General features: G+C 44.4%; 1 protein-coding gene across 1 annotated transcript in view; it reads right to left on the reverse strand.

Annotated features, from left to right (window-relative positions):
• Window positions 1-21780, reverse strand: part of LOC147730764 (uncharacterized) — a 625137-nt gene that overhangs the window by 266918 nt on the left and 336439 nt on the right. The window contains exons 16-18 of the mRNA XM_086955578.1: window positions 10090-10358; window positions 7138-7235; window positions 6450-6568 (exon numbers count right to left, since the gene is read on the reverse strand). Of these exons, the coding sequence (XP_086811704.1) occupies window positions 6450-6568; window positions 7138-7235; window positions 10090-10358 (486 nt within the window). The remainder of the gene's footprint in view (window positions 1-6449; window positions 6569-7137; window positions 7236-10089; window positions 10359-21780) is intronic.

The following is a 21780-nucleotide window of genomic DNA, read 5'->3' on the forward strand; positions in this document are numbered from 1 at the left end:
GAGCTCAACCGTCGCTCTTTGAGGTAAGGCAATCTGTCCAAATCGGGGCTTGTCATTCACCAAAAAGTTCCTTCCAGTTCCGGAATCGACTCCTGTGGGCTCTTATGCGGCTAGTATACGGCTTCGCCGACGGGCTTCAAAATTAGCCCTGTGTCATGAATAGAGACACACCAGAGACCCGTATTCTGTTTGAGGGCTGTGAAAACGGCTTGCAGACCGCGTCGCTGCTCATGCATCCTCTCCTACTGGGCTTGGAGTTTGGCAGAAATGCAATCCTATGGCACTTGTAATGCAGCAGACGGTATGTCATCACTGTTATGACCTGGCATCCTTGACGTGGTATCCCCTGACTTTCTTGCCTCTAACTCCTGTATTTTTGACTCTGTGCTGGATTTCGTTTTTGCTGGTAAGGTGCTTTGGGCACTTTGCCACTGCTGATCAGTGCCAGAGTGCAAGTGTTCCCTGTGTAAATTGTTATTGTAATTGGCTATCCACGATTGGCATATTTGTCTTACCAGTAGGTCCCTAGTAAAGTGCACTAAGTATGCCAGCACTGGTAATTCCAATGCTACGAGTGGGCTTGCAGCACTGATTCGTTTTGATGAACTATTGCATCCCCAAACTTTAAATAAAGCCCTGAGTTCTGCTTCACTGATAATCAGAATGCAGTGATGTCTGCCTGTTTGTGCTCCACCTGCAGGACAAAGTGTAGAACAAGAGCTGAAAGCTTTTGCGTAGGCATGAATGTCAAACTGCACAGAACACAGAAAGTTTTGTCCCATTCGAAACACCTGGTATAAAGAGGAACATCCCTGGACTGAGCTGTCGTGAAATTCTTGTTCTGCCTGCAGTTTTGCCTCCGCTCCATACATTTTAAGCTTGTTCTTAAATGTGGTTGCCAACATGAATGACTTTAGTGTAGGGGGTAGCCTGAAAGATAAAAAAGAAAGTGGTAATAAAATTACCCTTTTATTTTTTATCCCCCCATTCCGAACCAGGGGTCAGGAAGGGGCGGGGCTTGCTGAATCAGCAGCAGTGAGGAAGGTGGGCGAACTTTATAAAGTATGCATGTCACTTTGGCTGGCCACCTTGCAACGGCCAGCCAGACATGAGTTATTAAAAGCTCTAACCGAGCTGATTTGAGACCGCTGGGTTAAAGCAAGTGCAGGTCGCCAGTGCCCTCGGGAGCATCTTGAGAGGCAGCTCCCTCCAATCCTGGTGCTTCTTTCATGCTGGTTGAGAGCAGCACCAGAATTGGTTAAGGCAGTTTGCTGGGGCCCTCGCTGAAAAAGGGACTGTAGTTGCAGGAGGAGGACATGCAGCGATGAGGAGGCCGGGTTGAAGGTAAGTGTTTTTTATTCTTATTTTTACCCACCACCAATTTGCCCACCCTGCCACTCCTCATAGATGCCAGTCGCACCGGCTTTAGTGGCTGTCTTTGGACTGTCTCCAATCTATCTGCGTCCTTCTGCAAATGTAAGTTCCACACTCAATGATCCATCTTTTGCCAGAATATTCCCCATTATGCCTTTAGATCTACACAATGCTACATATACTACTGCACAATCTGAATACAACATCCAGATGTGCCCCCAGATATTTTCAGATGCGCCAGTGGACAACTTACTGTCAGAGCAAGCCACAATGACTGTAAAGAAGTGTTGATTTTTGACTACACTAGCTTTAAACTCCAAAATTGCCACGCAGGCACTCTGACCAAGTCTCCAAATGGCAAGAGTTCCACCATCAGACTGCTCCTTGATGTATGAGGCATGGATCAGAAGTGCAGTGTGTGATGTCTGCTGCACTTGCTGCCCGGTCACCATAGTTCAACAAAAAAAGGGGCATGTAACCCATATAGCTTGACCGGGCAGCCCCATTCTACCTAACCTACAAATTGAGAAAAGAGACTATTTAAGATGAGAGCCGAAGTTAACTGACTGTTTTGACATCTCTATATCCCAAAGTGGCCTTCAGGTGGGGCTTCCCCAGTTCGGGAGGTAAATCAGCCTAACTTTAGTCACTGTCTCAAAGAATTACTTAATTTGTAATCCGCCTGATAACTTTGCTGCATTTCCTTGGTATCAGAGAATTGTCTTTGAGATTTTTTGATCCAGGGAGCTTACTACACAAATATCACCAATGACACGTACACTTGCCTAATCACTCACTCTCTTAGTTTTAAATCTGTTAAAAAAAATATGAGCGGGTGCGAATAATTTGACTAGGGAGCCTCCACCACTTCTTCCACACCAAGAATACAGCAAACATTCACTACTGGTGCTGTCTTCCTCTCTTTCCTTCCCTCCTGCTCTGCTCTCTATCCATCCATCCCCAGCCCACTCTACCCCTTCTCTTTCTTTTGTTTGTCTCCCCTTGTCTTTCATCTCCCGCTCTCTGTTTCTGATTTGTCCTTTCTGCATACTACTCCAGTTCTCTTTCCTGCCCCCTTCTATCCATAACTGCTGTGTCTCTCCTCTACCTTGGCTACCTACTGTCACGCCACTCGTCCTCGTCAGCTCTCTCAAATGTTCTCCTGCTCTGCTCTTTACTCTCTACCCATTCTCTTCTCTTTTTCCTCTCTGGTTTCTTCTCTACATCCTATTTTTATACCCACTCTTCATAGCTCCTTCTCTCCTTCACTCTTGTTTTCTCTTATTTCCCCTACTATGGCTAAATCGCTCTCCTCTTTCCCTTCTACCTGGGTCTCTCTTGCCCCAACTCTTACTCACTCACCACTCTCTCGCCTACAAATCTGCACGGTATGGTTCCTAAGTGTGGTCTTTGGGAGTCCACTGGGCCCAGCAGGAAGGCCTTGACATCTGAGAACGACCGGTTTTTTAAACCATCTCATATATTACAAACCAAGATTGCACTAAATGCAAGGACATAGCCGCACCAGCTGGAGGTTCATTTAGAGGGAGGGAGAGGAGTTTGCACGACCAGGTGAAGACTGCGGGGTGAATCTGTAACAGTGTTTCCACTTCATAAGTCTCTCAAGAAGGCCTAAAAAAATTACTTCCTACAAACCACAAATAGCATAATGAGGCAGATGCTTGGACCTCATCAGGCGTAGGACAAATTGACTAGAGCATCTGGAAGTCTGCCCACCATAAATGAATCCAACTTTAACAGTTACCCTGGTCTCAATAAAAAATGATGAAAGTTTACCACTGGGGATAGAGAACAGTACAATAATAAAAAAATATAGTTGATCATAACTAATGTCCAGTTTTATAGTGCCCAAAAATTATAAAGATTTTTAATTAACTCATCAAAAGAGAACAAAAAAATTGCCAGGGAAACTTGGAAGATTTATTCATGTAGTAATCTTACAGGTGCTCAGTTATAGGAAGATGTTCAGATCCATGGTAATGCCCCACCAGGAGCAGGTTCCTCTCTGCTCAGCCCATCACACCAACTGAAACTCTCTTCATACACAGCAACCCCAACATTCCATGTGACATCACCACACGCTGAGTAGACAGGCAGAGAACCATAGTGGAGAGACTGCATTGGCAATAAGCATATTACAACACAGAACATAAAGTTTTAATTTGTTTAGTCTGTGGATGACCGCACAGTGATCGGCAGACTTATTAGAGATGGGGAACTCAGGTAAAGAATAATTTGACTTTGCTATTTTTAAAAAGGGCCATCTAAAATACAGTTCTGTTGAAAAAGATAAGTGCAAATTCCATGTAGCTAATGCTTGTTGGACACTATCAGTAAAAGATGTACACGCTCTGTGCTGATTGGTTGATCTTCCCAGTGTGAGTGGGGAATTAAAGGATGGGTGGGGCCAGGCTTACAAAATGAGCAGATGGAGTATAGCAGGAGAGAGGGCAGGGGGCAGAAGGAAAAAAACGGCTTAGCCCCTGCCCTGTTAAAGACTTCCTGAGACCACATCAGTGTCCATAAACCATGGTACTCTGCCACACATACCCTGCTGTACAGTGCATGTCTGCACCACAACCCATCCCCTGTAGCTAAGTCATTCCAGCTTCTAACGAGTGGGAGGCTAGTCAAGGCTGGTGACAACTCCTACTTGCACCAGCAAACTAATAATGTAATTGGAGGGACCGGTCAGCGTCTGTGTGGTACTCCCAGGATCGCATGAAAGAGTGCCCTTGGGAGAATCAAACAAACAGCACGCCATGAATGCCTGGACTTTGGCAGGCCCTGGAAGAACAAACAGTCTGTACCGATCTAGCAACTTTGTGAATGAGGTTATGAATACTCATCTCTAGAGGAACTGAAAGAGTCTATGCCCTTTAAAATTAGTGCCAGTTGTGCCTACCGGCAACTACCAACACAAAATAACTACTGCTCTCTTCTACTCATCCACACTTATTAAGTCTTTTGTGCTTGAGTAAGGACTGTGAACTACCTTGAAATATGGGCTTGTGTGCTCTTTCCTTCTATTTCCTTGGATTAGTATGACTTCGACACTTTTTGTAGTAATTTGCGTTTAATATATTAAATGTTAATAATTTTATACTTTGCCTTGCAGTAGTGTAGAAGGTCTGTTTTGTGTTTAATTTTTTATTTTTTATTCTTACTTGGATCATTGGAGCGCTGGCATAGCTTTATTAGGAAATGACATATGCAAAAGCCTGACCATTTAGCTAAATTGATTTGATATGCTGTATCCTAGGTGTTTTACATTTGATTGAGCGTTAATGATCACTCGTACGATTTAAACACTGATTTTCTCATTTTGTTGCATACTACTTTCCAGCCGTATCTTCAAAACTCCACTTCATTCAGTTTTCAACGTCATCCAGGCCTGTAAATATATAGCTAGGCGACTTCTGTAGATTTGATTTCGATGACACAACCTCGTAAATTGGGCATCCTGAGCCACATATATACAGTCTTAGTTGCAGTGCAGTACGGGATTGGTACACTGCCTGAGCTGTTATAAAGTCAAGTCTCTCCATTGGATTCACCACTGATTGAGCATATCACAGAGCCGCTTAACTCCTTCCTCATTATCATTCATGAGATTGGGTGTGTCTGCTTCTTTCTGCAGCCGTGGATCACCCCCAAGGACACTCGATATCCATTGATAAATTCAGTTTCACAATCTGCATCTCTGCACGTTACGTAAAATCTTCAAGTATCTCCCAGTGGGAAACAAAGTACATCACGCAGGTCTAAATCACAGGTACATTGGAGTACTGCACAATTGCACCGCCCACTCATCTCTTTCATAGACCGCAAATCATCCAAAACACTGATGCCAAACTCATCCTTGAGCACCCGCAGTGAACCCACACCACACCACCCCTCCGAGAGCTTCACTGGATCCAGAAGCCCTGCCAGTTCAAACTTCTCACGCACGCATTCAAGTCACTACACAGCATGGGACCCGCACGCCTCAATCATTGCATCACTTCCACCAACCCACCAGGCGACTTCGCTCAGCATCACTCTCACTCGCACACACCGCATCCACAGAATGAGAACCAAGGTTGATCGTTCTTCTACCGAAATACTGGAGCAACCTCCCCGAGCACACCAGGACCTCCTCCTCACTTCTTGAATTGTGAAAGAAGGTGAAGACCCGGCTATTTGACTTGTCTTCTAGCGGGCCCAGCTAGACTGCCTTTAATCAGGCCCAGCCTCACCACACGCCTACACTCACCTACTCAGCACCTGGATACCCTCACGGTGCAAATCCACCTTACATTACAAAAGGGGCGCTGTCTTGTTGTGCAGTGGAGCACGCAGTGATCCAATGGAGTGCTTTCTCCCCCCACCCCCGAAAGCTGAAGGCAGTCACATGCACGTTGGACACTATCCACCATGGATCGCTTCCACTATGAGAAATGATATCAGTAACTATTCAATGTTTGATTAGTTCACAGCAGAAGTCAGGAAGCATTGGTTTATTTCTCTGCGAGTAGATAAGTATGAGGATTCACATTTTACCATCTCCTCTGGGACCTGGACAGAATCAAAAGTAGATACTGTCGTTTTCCTACAGAACTGTCACGTTAGCGCATTGAGTTGTGGAATTTTGGGATCAAAAAGGCGTCCACTTTGCCCATCGCTGCTGCAACAAACTCAAAATCCTATTGGCACATTTGCCCCCCTATTTCTGAGTTGACAGGGACTAGGGCACAATATGGGGTTACCACGGTTGTTGAAAATGAGGTTCTCTGGCTACTCCACACCTGATGACTACAGGTGGCTGGTCAATGTATCTCTCTGCAGTGACTCTCACTTGTGTTTGGTAGTGAAATGCTGAGAGACATCTTGAAAATGATGCGCGATGATTTCTACTCAGTGCAGTCTCTGAAGCTTCACTAACCATACCGAGCCTGTAATTAAGTCATATGCCCCTTTTTACCTTTATTTTAGCATTGAATAATAGATTACTCATGTTAGAAAAGTGCGAAATGTTAAGCTTAAAGTGGAAAGGCATAAGGACAGTATCTCACCTGGAAGGTTGTATTTGTGATGGGCACGTTCATCATGGCATCCACATTCTCCGAGGATAGGCCTGCTGTCTTAATGAGGTCCAGTTTTGTATCATTTACGTTTCCAAATATGTTGCCGACTTTCATTTTGGAAAGAAAAGGGATGCAAAAGACCCGGTGATGAAATAATATTAGAATGGATCCTTCTACTCAGTTTATTTCATGAAAGGCTTTTAATACAGTTAGCTTAGACTGCAACTATACTAAACCCACCCACACATTCTCCAAAATGATGCTATATAACAGGAGTGTGGTCAAGTTTCTAATTTGGCCAGTTTGCTAATTTTCCTTGCTGTCTATGATAAGACCTTCTAGTCCTAGCTAAACAAAATATCTGTCTACTACGTAATACGTTTTTCCCCGCCCCTAATTTAGAATGGTGCTTGACTCCCATGTGTCAGACGCACTTCAACTTTTAGATGTGTTTACATCAAGATCACCCATAGATCAAATTACCTACCCAAAATGATTATGCAGCATCTAGGACAAGGGAGACAGGCTTCTACAAAACACGCATTGGATGTAAACTATAAACCTGTTGGTTTCTAAGGGAGTCTTGATTAATAGGTACACTGCTTCCTTTGAGCATCACCACGAGTGATATGTGGCTTTGAACAGAAAACATAAAGTGATTTTCAGAAGAACATACCTTGCGAGACTGGAACAGTCAAATTGGGGAGGCCAGCAAGTGCGAAATATTGACTCATATTCTGCAGTGAGCCCAGTGAAAGAAAGTCACTGGGAATCCTGAAAAAATATACATTAATGAAAACAAGCTATAAATGTCTCATTCACAAGCTTATTATTTATCTGGCTCTAACAATGGAAATAATGTTATCATCCCTGAAAGCATAGCATGACTGACAGCAAAGGGCACGCATAACAGGCCACGTTCACAAGTACATTCATGCTACCTTACTGTTCTTGACATATGTGGATGAGCTGTGTTTCAGCTTGCTCGTGTTTTACAATCTAGCAATCAATAGGCTATCTTTCTGATATTGCAGTTTCTGTCCAGGTTGCAGGATTGAATGGCAGCGAAGTTGGAAACTCAATTTCAAACAATAATTGTATGTACACAGGTTTCAATATTATTGCAGCTTGAGCACTGAACATCCAAATACATTTTCCAGTTTTTGTTTTTTAAACTTTTTAGTAATTTCACCCAAAAACTACAAAATATTCAGGTATTTCAATGTGTTAAATTTTATCAAGATGATACTTATCTGATTATTCACTATCACTAAATGTCTTACATCACAGAGGCTTCATCTATTTCCCTAAACCTTTATGCTGAAGGCTCCTTCATACTTCTCCCCATGATACGGCCTATACATCTTCTCATGGCACGTGTGTATGTGTAAGAGTTAATAAGTGTGTTGATGTGCAATTAAATGAAATTAGAGGCAGAGGGATACAATATACCTAGATGTTGATAAAACATTATAAGTTTCTAAACTGCGTGATGTTACTTACTCCGAAGTGATGAAGATACTTCTACTCTATTTGTGATTTAGAAAAAAACCTTGATAAAGTGGTTTTCCACAAAACATATGTTGGCTGATGAAATATCATAATAGTGGATTATTGCTGTTGTGATGAGAAAAAAGGTGGATTACGCGATTATAATAAAAATGAACCAACACTTATGTGAAGCTGGACAATCGGATCAATATTTATTATCTATACAGTTGAAGCAGAAGCTTAAAGAAAGAACATTGGAAATCTGATTTGTTTGCTCCATTGTAATTTACATAATCAGAATCATATGTTCTTATAGTTATTGCTATATGTAAGGTGCTTCTCATAACTGGTAAGGTATAGACATCAATCAAAGTGCTGCTTTGATATATTCTAATTGCGAATCCTTGATTAATTAGGTGAAACAGAGTTGCCAACTACTTGTTCCATTTTTGAAGAAGCCAACCATAACTGCCACCTGAGCCAGATCTCTAGCTATAGAACCATAGCTTTGAACACCACATACAAGTTCTATTTGGAGCCCTGTATGCACACTCTCTTAGCAAACATTTTTTTCATTTTTTTATTGTACATGGTGCAAAGCTGGCAAACTGTGGGAAAGAGTGCTACAGCCAACAACGGGCGCCTGAGACAGAAATCTTACAGTAAATACAAGTGTATGGATAACGTAGACTTGAATGTCTCAAGAGAATACTGGTGGGTTTCTAAAGAGATTGGAAAAGAGCACAATTGATAGCAAGCATCTTGCTAAGGCGATGCCAACTCTGCCTTATGGAACTGAGTATCAGAAATCAGATGAAGGATGGCGGATAATTAAAGAATACAAACATTTAGGGAAATGAAGAGGTGGATGGGTGTGTGAGTGTGAGGCTGCAAGACAGTAAACACATTTTGTGTCTAGGACAACTATTTCATGTAGTATTCAAGTTTTGTGGCAATGTGCCTTTGGTGGTGGTTACATTTGATCTGTCCCCAAATGATAAAATTATATACATAAAAAGTAATGCTATTTTTAGTTTACATCTTGACTGCCTTCTTGTCTGCTACCTTGAGTACAAGTCATGTCCCCTACCTACGTCTGTGATATCTGATCAATCCACCCGCTCAAAGACGTTAGTAGCGTCAGAATTGCTACATTTTTTCACCTATAGCAGCGACAGAGCCTTCAAAAGTTGTGCCCTATAACTTTGCCAGCTTACATTTCTGCCTTCTTGTATGAACAGGCGCTGGCATTGCCATCCATACCTAGTCTACTTCTTTGGCAATATCATAATGTTGAGAGGAGTCTGCAAGAGAAAGTTGAGTCCAGACAAAACTATGCGTTGCTGCACGATGTAAGCTTTGTACTGATTTTGCCTTGTGCTCATTATTTTGATCCTCAGTATTAAAAGATGCGGGATGCAGGCTGAAATCAATAAACATTTTGTAGAATCCATCAAAGACCATCATAAAAAATATAACTATGGTTTGGTCAGATATTTTGAGGTTCCTTTTCAAATTTTTGGTATAAATGTTAATAATCCAAAGAATTTTCATGAATATGTTGGATGCCTGCCTCGGAGTTTCTGCAAATTGGAGCTGTTTTGACATTTAGAGGCTGGACTCTACACAAAGTCTTTTGGAATGTGTAAAATTGTTCAGGATTTTGTTCAATCGGAGCAAGGTTTTGCAAAAGGATTCAACATCTGCAATACATTTGTACAACTGTGTTTTACAAATTGTTTTCTGAATTGTGTAAGGCTAAGGCTACTCTATCAGAATTCTTTTACAAACTGGACAGACCTAACTCAAGCTCGAACAACTGCCTCACACATATTCATCAGTTTGAGTGCTGTAGTCCAAACCTCTTCTGACAAGTTCCACATTCATTGTAAGCATAGTCAGTCGGTTATAGGGAGTAAGAACGCTGTTTCCGAGGCCCAGCTTGGCAATGCTGGTCATTTTACATGGGTCATGCGAGTCAGTAAATTTACAATCTGCAGAAGAATGTGGCTATGAGTAGATGGGCAAATCTGGAACATTCCAAGACAACCAGACGTCTTTCTGCACTGTCCTTCTCTCCCCCTACTCACCTGTTCCTCTCCATGCATATTCTACATTAAAATAAAGGCATAATTACCAGTTTATTGACTTTAGCTGGGCAGCAATGTTTTGCAGCAGCGTATTCAGCACACTGTTGCTTGTATAGGCCACGTTTGTTGTTGTGTCGGTGGCTGCACGTGACTTAATGGCATTGGCTGCGCGGGTGGCTGTCAACGAATGAAATCCCAGCTCCATCGTATTAAGAGCTTGCAGAAGGTACTGACAGGGTAGTTGGCAGGTTTCAGTGGCTGGGCCAATCTTTGCGGAGTCACACATCAGGCTGGTAAGGTTTTGTAGCTGTGATACCTAAAAACAAAGCAAACAGGGATTGGTATTCCAAAACAATAGACCCAGCCAGTGTTTCATAATTCGTTATAGAGACAATAGTCTAATGATAATAGTGGTGGAAGACTGTGCACCAGAAAACAGAGATATGCAAGGCTTGCTCTGGAGTCTATCTCCAATACTCCCTAGTCTTCTAGACTCAGAAAAAAGAACCTTTTCAGACACAAGCTCAGATTCATCTTTTAGGGTTTCAATAAGATAGTTTGGAGCCCATCTTTGAACATCTTTCAATTTATTAAGCATGTTATGCTCATTCAAGCATGTAGGATGCCAAACAATATAACACTGTACATTGTAAATGTAAATTGATACTTGTATAGCGCACTACTCACCCGCAAGGGTCTCGAGGCACTTGTACGAATACCGCTGTGGAACCCATCCTGGCTTTCCCTGTGAGGCATCCACTCCTGGGCACCCCCAAGGTGGAGGCCAGGCATCCTTAGCGTTGTGGGGGCCGTTGTGGAGATTAAGCAAGCTATTGCCCAGAGTTGCAGAGTGGGACTCCATGATTGGAATAGGTACCGTGGCGTGAATTATCAGGTCCGTGGAATTTTGAGCCCAAGACCCGCCGAGGCGGGGAATTGAACCCTGGTCCCAGGCTAGACCTCTGCATCAGGGTCTGCCGCTCTAACCATTGAGCCACACTTCTCCATTCAACTTTCAAAAACGGCATACATAAACAGCTGAAAACGCAAGCTGCCTGGCGTGTACCGGCCAAACAGTAGCAAAAGCAAGCTTGATGAGGCATTGATGGAGCCATTATTTTATGTGCTGGATCTGAATTATTTGTCTTGCAGCCATATTTAACATGCAATTCAGAGTCACGTCAGAAAAAAGCACAGAAAGAAAAACTTGGTGGATGCGTATGGACGAGTGCATAATTTAAAAATAATATATAGGAACACTGAGCTTCAAATAGTAGCTTTCATTGGCTGGCATTTGCAATCACAAATAAATTCTCCTTTTCAACCAATATCCTTGCTGCAACACTTAAAGTCAATGCCCTGCTTTGAGAATTTTCATCATCCATTGGGTAAAATCTTATTATTTCCCATTAATTCTCTTCACCTGTTTTGTCTGTGTTCACATCTCTGGCTAAACAGAGATCTCGGGCTCTGAAGAGTTAAAGAAACGCGGTGGAGAAGGAGGACTGGTTAGTGTGTGCTGATGAGCCCCACCTGCACTTATTTTTGAGGAACATTGACACTTCAATCAATCAATCAATCAATCAATCAATCAATCATAGCATTTGTAAAGCGCACTACTTACCCGTGAGGGCCTGAGGGTGCTGGGGGCAGGAGTTGCGGCTACTGCTCGAAGAGCCAGTCTTGAGGAGTCTTTTGAAGGACAGCAGGTCTTGGGCCTGCCGTGAGTGAATGGGGGGGTGTTCCAGGTCTTGGTGGTGAGGTGAGAGAACGATCTGCTGCTAGAGGTCGCTCTTGAGATGTGGGGGGACTGTGGTGAGGGCGGGTCGGTGGAGCGGAGCTGGCAGGTGGGGGTGTAGAAGCTGAGTCGTCTTTTGAGGTACACTGGTCCGGTGTTGTGGAGTGTCTTGTGAGCTTGGGTGAGGAGCATGACAGTGATCCTCTTGTTGATGAGGAGCCAGTGCAGGTCTCTCAGGTGGGGTATGATGTGGCTGTGGTGAGGGATGTCGAGGATCAGGCGCTCAGAGGCGTTCTGGATGCGTTGAAGCCGTTTCAGGAGTTTGGCCGAGGCTCCTGCGTAGACAGCCGCAGCCCGTGGAGGGTGTTTTGGTGGGGTAGAGAGGCGGGGTGGGGGAGGGGAAGGGTGGAGGGTGCTAAAAACCGGAGTATGGCTAATTGAAGGAAAGTAAACAATTTAATTAATAAAACGAATTTCGTAGCGCACCCTGCATCACATTTTGCGATGCAGGATGCGCTACGAAATTCTTTTTACTAATTAAATTGTTTACTTACCTTCAATAATCCATACTCCGGTTTTTAGCACGCCCCCCGCCCCACCCCCGCCCGCCTCTCCGCCCCACCGAAACTCCCTCCACGGGCCGTGGCTGTGCGTAGTGGGCGTTTCCGTAGTTCAAACTGCTGCAGACGAGGGCCTGGGTGACGTTCTTCATGTTTCAGTGGGGATCCACTTGTAGATTTTGCGTATCATGTAGAGGGTGTTGAAGCAGGAGGAAGAGACAGCGATGACCTGCTTAGTCATGGAGAGGGTGGTGTCAAGAATGACCCCTAGGTTGCGGGTGTGGTTGGTGGGTGTTGGAGCTGTTCCTAGTGCGGTCGGCCACCAGGAGTTGTCCCAGGCCGAAGGGGTGGTTCCGAGGATGAGGACCTCCGTCTTGTCCGAGTTCAGTTTCAGTGGGCTGTTCCTCATCCATTCGTCGACAGCCTTCATTCCTTCGTGGAGGTTGGTTTTGGCGGTGCGGGGGTCCTGGGTGAGGGAGAGAATCGGCTGGGTGTCATTGGCGCAAGAGTTGATGTTTAGGTCAAGCAGTCGGGCGATGTGGGCGAGCGGTGCCATGTAGATGTTGAAAAGCGTTGGGTTGAGAGATGAACCCTGGGGTATGACGCAGTTGATCTTAGTGGCTTTGGAGCAGAAGGGGGGGAGGCAGACGCACTGTGTTCTGCCGGAGAGAAAGGAGGTGGTCCAGTCCAGGGCCTTCTCTTGGATGCCCGCGTCATGGAGGCGTGTGCGAAGTGTGCGGTGGCAGACCGTGTCAAAGGCATCTGATAGGTCTAGGAGGAAGAGGGCCGCAGTTTCTCTGTTGTCTAGGGTCCTGATGTCATCGGTGGCGGTGATGAGGGCAGTTTTGGTGCTGTGTGGTTGCTGCGGAAACCGGACTGGGATGGGTCCAGGATGCTGTTCTCCTCGAGGTAGCGGGTCAGTTGTTTGTTGACGGTCTTCTCAATGACCTTCATCTGGACCGGGAGCAGGGAGATGGGCCAGAAGTTCTTCAGGTCCTTGGGGTCCGCCTTGGGTTTCTTGAGTAAGGCATTGATCTTGGCGTGCTTCCAGCTCTCCGGGAAGGTAGCTGTCTCAAAGGAAATGTTGATGGCTTTCCGGAGATGGGGAGCAATGGTGGTGCTGGTTTTGTTGAAGACGTGGTGAGGGCATGGGTCTGACGGCGATCCGGAGTGGATGGTGTTCATGATCTTGATGGTGTCGTCGTCGTTAATGTTGGTACAGAAGAGCAGGCCGTTGGTGCGGATGGTGGTCGTGGGGCGGAGGTCTTGGTGGTTGTCGGGCGGTCGTGGAAGCTGTTGTGGATGTCTGTGATTTTGTACAGGGTGAGGTTTGTGGACCTCTAATGCTTCCATTTAGAAGATTTGTGGAAGCTTTTTGGGCAGGTTTTGTGCTTGGTTCCTTTCGGCTACTTCTGCTGTTAGCTCTGCCTCTGCTCTGTTGTGGTTTCCTGTCAGGATGGCAGAGTTTACCTCATGGAAGGGTGATGCTGAGGCCTAAAGCCACTTCTACAGTTGGTTTTAGCTGCTGCACATTCAGCTTCTATGGCGAAGATCATTTATTTCTGCTTCTTCAGTGCTATCTCAGGTGAGAATTAATTTTTATATATTTGATTATAATTATTTAAACAAAATAGAGGGAAAAAATGTTTTTACTGGACATAAAAAATGTAAACAAACTATTTCTCCTTCAAATCTATCAAATCTAAAATTGTTGATTCTAACAAACCTTCTTTATCCATTCTGTTGGAGGAGCTGCAGGCTGTGCGTTTAAATACTGATTCTATTTCAGAAATCAAAAATATTTGCAAAGACATGGCTAGTCTTTCTATGAAAGTCTCTGATAACGCAATTAAAATTTAAGATAATAAGACACATGTTGAAGCTATACCACCGCAAACTTTTCCATTGCAAACTTTACTACATTTGTGCCAGGTAAAATCTCACCTGCAGGTACCTTCCAACTATGGTAAAAGTGAAAATATTCTAGGTAGCAACAGCTACCAGCATTTCCTACTGACTGTGACAAATCAGGGCCCGGGCGGGGGAGCGTTGGGAGGAGAAGGTGGAGCCTCGGAGTGACATGGCAATCGTATGACTGCCAATGATGTCACAGTGTGAGGTATGGGAAAGGCATCTTTGCCCATGCTGATGAAATGGAAGCCCACCACCTGCCCTGGTGCTGGGGCGTTTGGGAGCAGGCTGGAGCGGTGGGTTGCATTTTGAGTTTGAGAATGTCAAGGGGTCGTGAAAGATTTGCTATGTGTTGCTGCTCACGAGGCAAGCTGAGGAAGGGGAAAGCCTAAGAGAAAATTAAGCGGGAGTAGGGGAAGTAGGAAGGAGTGAGGGAGAGTGAAGAGAAGAGACAAGTCATGGAAGGGGGCCATGCCCAGGGGCAGGCAGGCATTGAAAGCAAGTGAATGGATTCCCTAAAAGTGGAATGGAAAGACACACGTTCAATTTGGAACATATATATGAGATGAGGTGTGTTGTCAGGCCATGGGGAGCCATAAGGGCCCCAGGGTTGTAGCGATTTTCACTGACAGAGGAGAGGTATTACTTTTCAATCTATTTAAGTCAATTTTACATAGAAATGATGTGTTACAGGACGGAGGATGGGCTGGTATTAAGTTTTTAACAAATTGTCAAGGCACCTAAGACGAGCTGTTCCTCCAAAGGAGGTAAGGTTCTCATCTTGCTCCCAATAAAAGTGGACTTTTGAACTCAAAAGTAAAACGAGTGGTGTTCTGATTAACGCCTAACGTCTCCCCTTTCCATCTTGTAAATCAAGTGTAAACTGGCTTTAAGTGATGCTGGCGAGGGGTGCTGCCCTTCCTGAGACCCAGTAGTACTAAAAAACAAACATTGAAAGGGGTTCTTATGGTCTCTATGAAAAGGAACCCGTTTCACAAAACAAACATTGAAAGAGGACACTACCAGGGGAACTCATTTCAATCTCTGTTTTTCATTCCTCCTCCACATGACCCAAAAGGGGCAAGCACGGTGATTATTCAGTAAAAGTAAAAACCATCAGACTTTAGTTCTGTGTCCATAACTTTGCGAGCAAAAACAGAAAAGAAAGACCTGGCACACCTGTGAGTTTGGTTTGTCCCACCTCCTTGGCCTTATGTGCTTGTTGGGGCCCAGCTTAATGGTGCCCACCTTACAGGCTCACCCAGCCCTTAGTCTCTCTGCAGAATGCACATAGCTTCGATCACATAGGTGCCAACTGTAATCCAATGCGGAAGGGTGTGAATGAGGTACCCAGCTGCTGAAATATCGCCAGTGTGGAGAGGTGTGTGTATGGTGTGTGTGGGGGGTGTACGTGAAAACGACAAAGAGAGTGATGACTGTTGTGGGAAGGAGGCACAATCAATGGAACAATCTGCAGAAGGAGGGTGAAAAGACAATGCTCAAGAGGAAGGATTTAAGGAGTGAGGCATTCAGATAGAGGGAACTAGAAAATAAAGAAATCAAGGTCAGGAGGCCGCTCCTTCTCCTACAATGTAGCTAAGAGGTGGAACGCTCTGCCCCAGCATCTCAGATCTAATTCCAATATTCTCTCCTTTCGTAAACACCTGAAAACGCTCCTATTTACTACTTAATGATGGAGCTGAACCTGCCTCCTCTAACCCAAACCTCAGACGGTATGCTTAGCGCTTGGACGCCTCAGGGCAGCTATGTGCGCTCTACAAATCGGAATTCATTCATTCATTCATTAGAAAATGAGATATGTCGAGAAAAGGGGTTAAAGTGACCTACGCGTATGCGTATGAAGAGATAGCGGATAAAGGGATGTGAAGGAAACAGGAGTGACTGAAACACTCAGAAGGATATTACCTCTTCCATAGATGTTTGTAATATTAAATTCATTTTCACATATCTTCAGATTTTTCCGGAATATCAGAGTGTCAATATTTTAGGCCACACCCATAATTGAATAGGCCGCGCCTCTCCCCCAAACTGGGGCCACAAAAGTACTGGAATATTTCAGGAGTGCCCTTTCAGAATGACTTATCAGAGCCTATGTTTTTTTTTTAACCAAATCCAAGTGAAAAGCAGTTGTAAAATGTAATGTTTAACTTTACATAATTTTTTTAAAAAATGCATGGGGTTTGAACTCCTTCCCAAACTGTGCTTTGAGAAAGACAGGCTTTCTTACTTTGCTCACTCTCTGCACTTCAACTTTGTCATTGTAAATTCAGGCAGCCGGTGGGGATAGAGTTGGAAGTAGGAGGAGCCAGCAGGGGAAGTGGATGTCTTAATGGGAGAAGTTGAGGTGCCAGTTGAGTCGAGGGACCTACTAACAACAAGCACTGGCGTTGCCAATAGGTCTCGCATCAGGAAATTTTGAGCTATTGGCATTGTAAATGACACATTTTTTATTTATATGTTGGTTTTGAAAATAGATATATTAATAGCATTGTCATTTACAATGTCAATCGCTTAAACTTTCGCATATGTGACACCTATTGCATTTGTAATGCAATATGTGTTGACATTGCATATCCATGCTGATGCTAACTATCTCTCTCTGCCTTTCTCTCTTCCCATCAATGTAACCCTCCTTTCTCACTGTGCATGTACTTCTTTTTACCACTGTATATCCCTGGTTGCAAAACTTAATAAAATGCTTTTAACTAAAAAAAAAAAAAGGTGGTCATTGTGGTGGGTGCTGGTTGTGGAGGAATCTGTGAGGTTGTTGGGTTGCACACAGAAGTGTTGCACTTAGATCAGTTTATTTACTGACTAGGAGTGTGTGTGTGATATAATGACGTAGCAATGACAATATAGGCCACAATACTCATTCATCAGCAATATGCAGAGGCCTCCCAAACCCCTGTGCTCCAGTGTCACTGTACTTACTGCCATAAGGACAGCTAATCTCTTTATGTAATATACAATGCATAATGAGGTGTGTGTGGAGGAGGGGCGTGGGTAGAAGCGTCTGCGCTAGGTTGAACTGCTTGTTGAAGTCTGTGGAGAGAGGTGTAAATATGTTAAAGTAGCCTGTGGGGTGGCTGTGCCATTTGAGAGTGGCGACTGTGGGTTAGGATGTATTTAAACATTTGTATGGCAACTGTGGGTGGGTATAGACTAGAGTGTCCGATGTTGTGAGTGCATACCCTGCGTTGTGGTGACCACTATAGTGGGAAAGTTCATTTAGAGTTGTGTGCTGGGAATTTGAAGTAGGATTTGTGTATGGATTGCACTTGTGAAGTGCTGCTGCATATGTGTGTTCGTGCAGGAATGTGTAACTGCAAGTTAGGTGTGAAGTTCTGTGGGATGGAAGAGCTGCAATGTAAAATGATCTGTATATCATTGTCTGGCAGTAGAGACATGAACAAACTTTTGTGTGTGATTGTGTAGCATTCCGTGTGTGGTATGTTCTGTGTGTGGTAAATATGCAGGGGTATTGTGGGCTGTAGTAGGTGCCTCTGCTGGTGTGAAGGTTTTATATGTAATGGTCGATCTAGTGATTTTATTCATGATTATGGGTATCTTCAATGGATGTCACTGTATGTAGAGGGCTCTGTATACTGGGGTTGTCAGAAAGTATACCATTTTGTTTACTGGTTGTGACAGGATGTATGGGGCTGGGTAGTGAGTGGACATAGGCCTCGTGTAAGGAATGTGTGGTGCGGAAAGTGTATATAGTTGTCCCGTCCATGTCTTGAATTCAATTGCACATAGGATTGGCCGTGTGGTGGGGTCTTTTACTTGCCTAGAGGTGAAAACTAAATACTGGGCTAGGTGTATTTAGAGTTATCCAAACGGTGGAGGTATCTTGGTGTACAGAGTCTATGTGGCAACACAGCTATGTTAAAACGGGTGTGTGGAGTTGTAATTCTGCACATAGCCATTGGCGTACCAAAGGCTCCCACAGTGCGGTGCCCCTGAGCTCTGGGGGGCACTCATCACATTAACCTGGCCTGAGAGCTCCGGAGTGAGTCCGGGGGTGGGGTGGGGTGGTGTGGGCGGGCTCCATGTACTTTGCAGTGGGCCCTTCAAGTTTTGTTACGTCACTGTGCATGGCTGTGTGAAAGGCTTGATTTTGTGTTGTGGGCATTGATGCACGTGGTTACCATGTTGGTGTCAAAGAGGAGTGGAAGTAGGAGTCTGTTTGGCGGGGATGCTGAGTGTAGATTAGCCTATTTGCAAATGACTGCATAACACCACGTACCCACGAAAGACCCATCTTGATATATACAGTTTGGTCGGGTGACCATCACTTCGATGTAAGCAGTGCCAGTAATTCTAATGCATTAGAAGTTGCCTGTGCTTCAGGTCTTGTCTATGCCAAAGGACGGGATGCACCTGCTTTAAGTGGCCGTTGTCTCAAGATGCGCCAGGGCTCAGAACATAAGCCAATATATAAAAGTTGTAAGGTTAATTGTTGGTATGATGGGCTCAGTTAAGCAAACACAGGCGAAGTTGCGTATGCTGAGGGAATTCATTAATACCCAGAATTCACAGACATCAATACAATTACATACACTGTTTTAGATATGCACCGGTATTTTTTGCTGTGTCTCTTGCCAAAACAGGCAGTGCTTGAGGTCTGAACAAAAAATATGAAAGAAGAATGAATGTAAAGCTCAGAGGAGCACAAACTGGGTTTACACTTCACCACGCCGCGAAAAACAGCCCACCCACCTATTAGTCAAACAAGCACATGAAAAGAAGAAAAAGATGCGAGCACAGTGTGAGGGTGAGGGGGCAACGCAGGGGGCAGGATTACAAACGCCACGGGAGAGGGGAGCAATTGGAGTGCGGCGGAAGCATCAAAGGGCTGGGAATGCATGGGGGGAAGGGGCGCAACACAGTGACAATGTCACATACTTAAGATCAATTAACACAAGTTGTGAATGAAAGAAGGGACAGAGAGGAGGAAAGGTGGGAGGGAACACGTCCTGGGGGAAGCTGGCTGGGGAGGGGGAGGAGAAATCCAAGTAAGGCTGTGTGCGGGGAGAGAGAGGGGAGGTGCTGGAGCTGGGGAACAGATGGCCGTGAAAGTTTATGGCCCAAAAGCGCGTGCCCGTGGCCACGTGAACTCGAAGAAAACCGCACCAAAAAACCCTTGGTTTGACGAGTATTTTGAGCACTTGAATTCTCTCCATTTTCCATTCCTTCGGAATGGAAAAGGCAAGACCTAAAAATGTGGGTCCTTTTTTACTTTACAAATTGAGCAGTAGGAATGATACAGGAGAGAGACAGAGGGCTAATGAAAATGGCAAAGATAAAGGGATGAAGAAGAGGCAGAAGTGATTTGGAAAGAGAGACGAGGCAGAGAGGTACGTGAATTAGGGAGACATGTAAGGTAAAGAGAGAAAGATTTGGTAGCCAGAAAGAAAGATGCACAGTGGTAGAAATGAGAAAAAATGGCTGAAACAGCATAAAGGGAGAGCGATATGAAAGTTTTTTGAGTGAGGTAGTGAAAGATAGGGGAAGGAAATGAAGTGGGAGTGAGACGGTTGGAAACAAAGAAGGGTGAGGTAGGGAGACAGGAAAACTAAACAGAAAGGTGCGAAAGAGTGAGAGTTAGAGACAGAAAGACAGAGGTACGCATATAAATATGTGAGGTGTTGAGATATGTCCAGAGAGATACAAGGTAGAGAAAGGGGTTTGGTTGTAGCGAGAGGGGCAAAATGAGATGCGAAACTTAGAAGACAAGTCAGGTAAAGAGAGTAGTGAGGCAGTGAGAAAGGCAGCGCATGAGTTGTGCAGGTAGAAAGAAAGATGTGTTCCAGAGATAAGTAGAGAGACAGAGGTGAGGCCTATAAATAAAGATGAGGTTGATTCAGATTTGAGAGTGATGACTACATGGGGAGAGACGTGGTAGAGACATGTGTAAGAAGAGAGAGGTGGATGTCGAGATGGTGAGTTGAAATACCGAAGGCTGTAGTTACAATGAGAGATAAGACAGAGAGTAGTGGTAGCAGTGATATTTCGACAAAAGAGATGGAGAAACAGAGGTAGTGAGGATGGAGTAAGGTAGTGAGAAAGCTGAACAGAGATAGAAAGACATGACGTGGACAGGTGAGATAAATTAATGATGAGGTAAATTGAAAGGCGACGTTATAAAAGGCAGTGAGAGGAAAATAAGTTGGGGTAGAAAGAGATACGAAATATAACATGTGAATTAGAGAAATGAGGTGGAGAGATGGGTGAGGAAGAGTGGTAAGGAAGAGAGGAGTGAGAGGGAAGGTTTAGAGTGACGAAGGGATAGAGGATAGGTAACTAGAAAGATGAGTTTGAGAGACAGGTGAAGTAGAGGGCAGAGGTGTATGGGATGTCAGTTAAAAACAAATCATCTAAGGGCAGAGAGGAGTGAAGTAGAGCTAGAGGTGAGGAAGAAAGAGGGTTAGAGTGAGAGAAATGTGAGGTAATGAGAGAGAGGTGGAGAGTGGTGGGGTAGAAAGAGATGTATTGCAGAGAGAGTGTGCTAGAAAGAGAGAGATCTGATAGCGAGTGAACAGGTAGACTTAGATGCTGAGAAAGGGGCAGAGTGGCGTAAAGGTGGAGTATAAGAAGTGTGCTGAAATAAAGAGAGAAATGAGAGAAAAATTATGAAGCAAAGGCAGGGAGGTAGAGTGTTCTAGAGAGGTAACAGAGGTTTTGAGAGAAAGGGCTAGATAGAAAAATGAGGTAGAGAGACGGGCAAACACTTAGAGACAGATTTACGACCATTCCGTTTTGCGGGTCGCAAATTAAGATTTTTTGTGACTCACAATTTGCAACTCACAAAATGGAATGTACTAAGGTGACTCAGACACATTTAGCATTTCCCAGTGGGGTTGAAAAGACCTGTCTCATCAAGATTCATGGGAAAGGTTGCAATTTTCGACTGATTAGGACTGGGCAATAATCTCAGGGATGGTGGCCTGCTGGGGACAGGAGACCACCATGTCTGTGTAGGCTTTTTAAATAAAGCAACTTATTTGTCAAATGCAGCCTGTTTTCTTTAAAGGAAAGTGGATGTGTTTAAAAGAAAAAAATGAAAAGATTTCTTTTCATTTTTAAGGGCAGGCAGTGGTCCCAGGGACCACTGCCTGCTTTTAAAAAATATCTTCACATTCATTCACAAAGAGGAAGGGGTCCCCAGGGGTACCTTTCCCGTTTGCGACTGGCTTACCACCTACTTGAATGTAAGTGGTAAACTGCAATTGTTTTGCGACTGCATTTGCGGTAGAAAAACAATCGTATTTCGCCATGCGACCCGCTATTAGGAAGGGACACCCTTGACATGCCCCTTCCTAATAGCGACTTGCAAACCCTATTTTGCGAGTCAGTAATAGGTTATCAACTCGCAAAATAGGGTTCGTACATACTACAACCCTTTTTAGTGGTTGCAAATGGCCTGATTTTCTTTTTGCAACCGTTAAAAATGGACGTACGTCTGGCCCTTAGTGAGGGCGAGCTAGAGAGAGAAGAAATACAAC

The sequence above is a fragment of the Lissotriton vulgaris genome, chromosome 2_1 (assembly GCF_964263255.1).
Source record: "Lissotriton vulgaris chromosome 2_1, aLisVul1.2, whole genome shotgun sequence".
Classification (NCBI taxonomy): domain Eukaryota; kingdom Metazoa; phylum Chordata; class Amphibia; order Caudata; family Salamandridae; genus Lissotriton; species Lissotriton vulgaris.